The 5061-nt window shown below is 42.4% G+C and overlaps 1 protein-coding gene across 1 annotated transcript; it reads left to right on the top strand.

Annotated features, from left to right (window-relative positions):
* Positions 1-3014: 3014 nt before the first annotated feature.
* LOC127314117 (berberine bridge enzyme-like Cyn d 4) lies at positions 3015-4845 on the top strand. The gene has a single exon (XM_051344583.2). It carries the CDS (start codon positions 3075-3077, stop codon positions 4629-4631), a length of 1557 nt encoding a protein of 518 aa, XP_051200543.1. The 5' UTR covers positions 3015-3074; the 3' UTR covers positions 4632-4845.
* Positions 4846-5061: the final 216 nt, after the last annotated feature.

Raw genomic sequence — 5061 nt, 5'->3', positions numbered from 1 at the left:
AAGAACTTAATTTGTTTTAGCCGCATATTAGTATACACCAAAAAAGTTTGAACTTCATAGTGATGAACACTCATGTTTTTGAAGTGCAACATATTTACATGGAGTAAGTAAATGAGAGGAAGAAACGTCGGGACAATCAATTGAGCCTAAATATTACGGAGGATAGATCAATACTTTTAGTTCATCTGTTTTTTTGAAGTTACCTTACCTCATGTACAGACCTAACATTATATAAAAACTTACTTCCATTTACTGATCTATTGTGTAAGCACAAATCGATTTTTTTAGATATTCAAACATGTTACTGACACCATATGATTTTCGATAGTTGTAGAGCATTTTGTTCTGATCACATAATGGAACATAATTTGGTATTGATCACAAAAAAATGTTTTATTTTTGACCACTTCAATTCTAGCAACACATGATGCTTGCCTTCCTATTAGCGAGAGCTACTGTACTAATCTATACTCTCTCCGTTCTGAAACAGTCTATATTTTAACTACAAAATTTGTTCTAAAATATTCTACATTCTAGCTTTAGTAAAAAACAACACGGAAAACGAAGTGATTTTTCTCTCTTTATTGGACGTTGTTATTTTCAATGTAGCTTGGATTGGTTGTTCATATATCTAAGTAATAACAATAAATACAACACTAGTTTGTCTCATTTTCTCTAGAATGTACACTAAATCAGAACAGAGGGAGTAGTTCTTATAAAGCAAAACTCCACTAACTGCAATTAATGTTAGTCTATCTTTACATGCAAGCCATCCACATCATCTATTCTATTAGTCAATCAAATATCCTTGTCATCCCCACTAACATTCATTATTGATGTATCCTTGCATGCAAGCTATCTATGTCACCATTTTTTGATTAAAATATCCACATAGCTAATTTATAGCCATCAAATATAAAAAATAATGTGAATTAAATTTAGCATCTCAACCATTTTGGTCAATTGAATATCGCATACCTCTACAGACAATTCATACTACATATGTATTATACCATTTCATTTAGACAATATAATTTTTTAGAAAATTCCTGCTGCAACGCGCGCGCGGGGTATCCTTCTAGTTTAAACAAAAAGATAAGAGCGACGGACTTCAAAATTAGTATCTATTCTTATTGGTGTCAGGGCTGATGCTCTGCATAGCTAATAAGTTGTCAGCAGTCTATTTACAGAGATCATCTCCCTTACGTCTCTTAGCCATAATATAAGTTCTAGATAGTTTTTTTGAAAATATGAACATTGACATTGGACCAAGAATGCGAAGCTGAAATATCAGCCATTGCGATTGGTCAAAAATCTCGAGATAAGGACACATAGTCCAAAGACTAATAAGTTCAACCCCAATTCCAGTATCATTTACGAAAAGGATAACCATGGAACATGATGTGATTGTTATCTTTATAATTGACGCCATTACCTAACGTTTAACTAGTAGCCATACAAATAAATCATACTTGCTTCCACACTTTCTACTCTCTCTAATCCATAATACTTGTATAGGCTTTAGTTCAATTTAGTCTAAATTTAAACTAAAGTCATGATAATTATTATCGGTCGGAGGGAGTAGTATTCTACCTAACGAGGCGGCAGGGCTCGGAACGAAAGACCATATAGTTGGAAGAATATATACTAGCACAAAGTTGCAAGCAACCACAGTTTCATTATGCCTGAAATATATGCGAGTTACAAAAAGAGTCATCGGAATCTATTCCAAAACCATGGCAGGCAGCCCACGCAAATGGTTGCAGCGCCCCTCATTTCTTACCAGTTACCAACTCGCTGCAACATTGACTTGAGCAACCTGACACAGGAGACAAGACGTTGGAGTACACGTAATTGACGTTTTGCTATAACGAAATGCACATGATTTATTTCGTGCACATCAGAAAAAAGTCAATTCACTTTTTCGTACTACTAATTAATACGTTCAAACGGCATCTAAGAGCCTGAACACAAGAGATGCCTTCGTGGTCTATTCTTCTACTCCAAAGGGGATAATTCTACGTGTACATTTGTCCACACGTGGTGCCACTACTATTAAACCGGGAGATGTTCAAACTGGGAGATGTGATTGGATAGCTACTGACTATTCTGTTAAAGTGATGCCGAGAGCGGCTCCACCGCTCATATGGATAGAGCGAGTCGCCAGCCATCTATTTAGACCGACCACAACATGAAAAAATAAAATGAAGCCTCACCTACATACTTCTCTTTATTTTCAAAATTTTAAAATTAATATATCAAAGTTTCAAGAAAAACTAGAACAAATTTATGTGCTAAATTTCACTACGAACTACTTTGTATTTCTAGACTACACGAAAATAACAAATTCTAACAAAACAAATTAGTGAATAGTGCATATTTTAAAAATTAGAAAAATTGTCAGATCTTGTCATTTCCATGTAGTGTAGAGTACAAGGTAGCTTGTAGTAAGATGTTTCCACGTTTGTAGCTTCATTGTTTAAATCCAGGGTTTTTAGATTGTTAAATTTTTGAAATATGATTTTTACTTTTTCGAAAATAAATGTCTGCATATAGCTCGTCCTCGATTTGTCCACAACTCGACTACTACCGCCGTTCCAATGAAAAGTCAAACTATATAAAGTTTAACCAAGTTTTCACATAAAAATATTAACATGTGAAATACAAAATCAATATTATTAGATACAACATGAAATATATTTTCATATGACATTTGTAGTATATTATATTTGTTGATAGATTTTTCTAACGTTTTGGTCAAACTTTACTAGGTTTAACTTTAAAAAGTATATGCCTTATTTATTGAAACGGAGCTAGTATTACTCTGTTACAATATACAGTACGTACTATAGACTTTGTCTCGCTAACTAATGTGTATCCACGTCAGCCAATATCTTCATAGCTGACCATGACTTTTGACTTGTGCAGATTTGCCAGCTGGAGAGGGATGGTGAAGTCGAACTCGTCGTAGAGTTGGCTATATCTAGAGCTGCAGAGCTAGCATGCTAAGCATTCCAACAGCAGTAATACGTGAACTTGAGCTTAGCTGCACGTACGGGTGAAACGAAACAAACATGGCCTCGTTTCGGACCTTAGTGCTAGCTGTCCTCATCAGCTTCCTCGCGTGCTATGCACCCGTTTCTTCCCTAGCTTCCTCCGACGGCTTCCTCAAATGCCTCTCGGCAGCCATACCGAAGCAGCTCCTGTACACGCAGAGCTCGCCTTCGTTCACTTCCGTCCTGGTTTCCTCCATCCGGAACCCCAGGTTGTTCACTCCAACCACGGTGAGGCCGCTCGTCATCGTCACGCCGACGAATGCCTCCCACGTCCAGGCCGCCGTTGTCTGCGGCCGCCAGAACGATGTGCGCATTCGCGTGCGCAGCGGCGGGCACGACTATGAGGGCCTCTCGTTCCGGTCCGTTCGCCCCGAGGTGTTCGCTGTTGTTGACCTTGTGAACCTCCGGTCCGTGAGCGTGGACCAGAAAACGGCCACCGCGTGGGTGGACTCCGGCGCGACGCTCGGAGAGCTATACTACGCAATTTCCAAGGCGAGCAAGCAGCTGGGTTTCCCGGCCGGTCTGTGCCCGACGGTCGGCGTGGGCGGCCATTTCAGCGGGGGCGGGTTCGGCATGCTGCTCCGCAAGTATGGCGTCGCCATTGACAACGTCCTGGACGCCACGCTGGTCGACGCCAAGGGGAGGCTCCTGGACAAGCAGGCCATGGGGGCAGACGTGTTCTGGGCCATCCGCGGAGGCGGCGGCGAGAGCTTCGGCATCGTGCTGTCGTGGAAGGTGAAGCTCGTGCCTGTCCCGCCGACGGTGACAATGTTCAGCGTCCCAAAGTCCGTTAACGAGGGTGCTGTAGACATACTCACTAAGTGGCAAGAAGTCGCCCCGGCTCTCCCCGATGACCTGTTCATAAGGGTGGTCATCCAGAAACAGGTGGCTGATTTTCAGTCCATGTACCTGGGCACCTGCGACACGCTCCTGCCATTGATGAGCAGCCGCTTCCCTGAGCTCGGCTTTAACCGGTCGCACTGCAAGGAGATGACTTGGATCCAGTCCGTGCCCTACATCTACCTGGGCAGCACCGCCACCGTGGAGGACATCCTGAACAGAACCACCTCATTGGACACTTTCAACAAGGCCAAATCCGACTATGTCCTTCAGGCCATCCCCAAGGACGTGTGGGTGCAGATCTTCGCCTGGCTCGCCAAGCCAAACGCCGGGCTGATGATCACTGACCCATACGGCGGGAAGATCAGCAGCATCCCAGAGTCGGCGACGGCGTTCCCTCACCGTGGTGGCGTGCTGTTCAACATCCAGTACATGAATTTCTGGTCAGCCGCCACAGATGGATCGGCGCAGATCAAGTGGCTCAAAGACTTCTACGCGTTCATGGGGACATATGTGAGCAAGAACCCGAGGCAGGCGTACGTGAACTACAGGGACCTTGACCTGGGCGAGAATGTCGTTGTGGGCAATATCACCAGCTACCAGGCTGGTAAGGTTTGGGGCGAGAAGTACTACAAAGGAAACTTCCAAAGGCTGGCCATGGCGAAGGGCGAGGTGGATCCTAGCGACTACTTCAGGAACGAGCAGAGCATTCCACCACTTGGGGCGAGCAAGTAACGATGAAGATGTGAAATCAAGTTGCACATGGGTGGTCTTATACAGCAGCCCATGGTTCCATACGGGTTATTACATGCACGCATGGTTAAATATATCAGTAAATATGAGCTTGTAGTTTGAAAACATTAGTAAAAATAAAATCCAATTATTCATTTTCATGCACTTCTTGATACGATGTATTCAATTTCCTCTTGCATTAGGGATGTCAAAATTTTTTATGGGTATTTGGAGTTGTAACGTCACAAGATGCAGAATATGGAAAAACTGGGTTACCTCCTCCTGTCCAAGTTCAGCTAGAGCATGTACAAAATATAATGGTATTTGTTATGTGTATGTACTTTAATGATGTTCTATGGGCATCTGGTAGTCTGTTGCTAGTTGTTAGTTGTGCATATATATTTTGATGATGTTCTATGAGCATGCCCTATAT

The sequence above is a fragment of the Lolium perenne genome, chromosome 7, assembly GCF_019359855.2.
Source record: "Lolium perenne isolate Kyuss_39 chromosome 7, Kyuss_2.0, whole genome shotgun sequence".
NCBI lineage: Eukaryota > Viridiplantae > Streptophyta > Magnoliopsida > Poales > Poaceae > Lolium > Lolium perenne.
This window is presented reverse-complemented; position numbering and strand designations above follow the sequence as displayed.

What these genes read in the sequence shown, in the direction of transcription:
- LOC127314117 (XM_051344583.2), top strand. Translation starts at nt 3,075, where the DNA reads ATGGCCTCGTTTCGGACCTTAGTGCTAGCTGTCCTCATCAGCTTCCTC.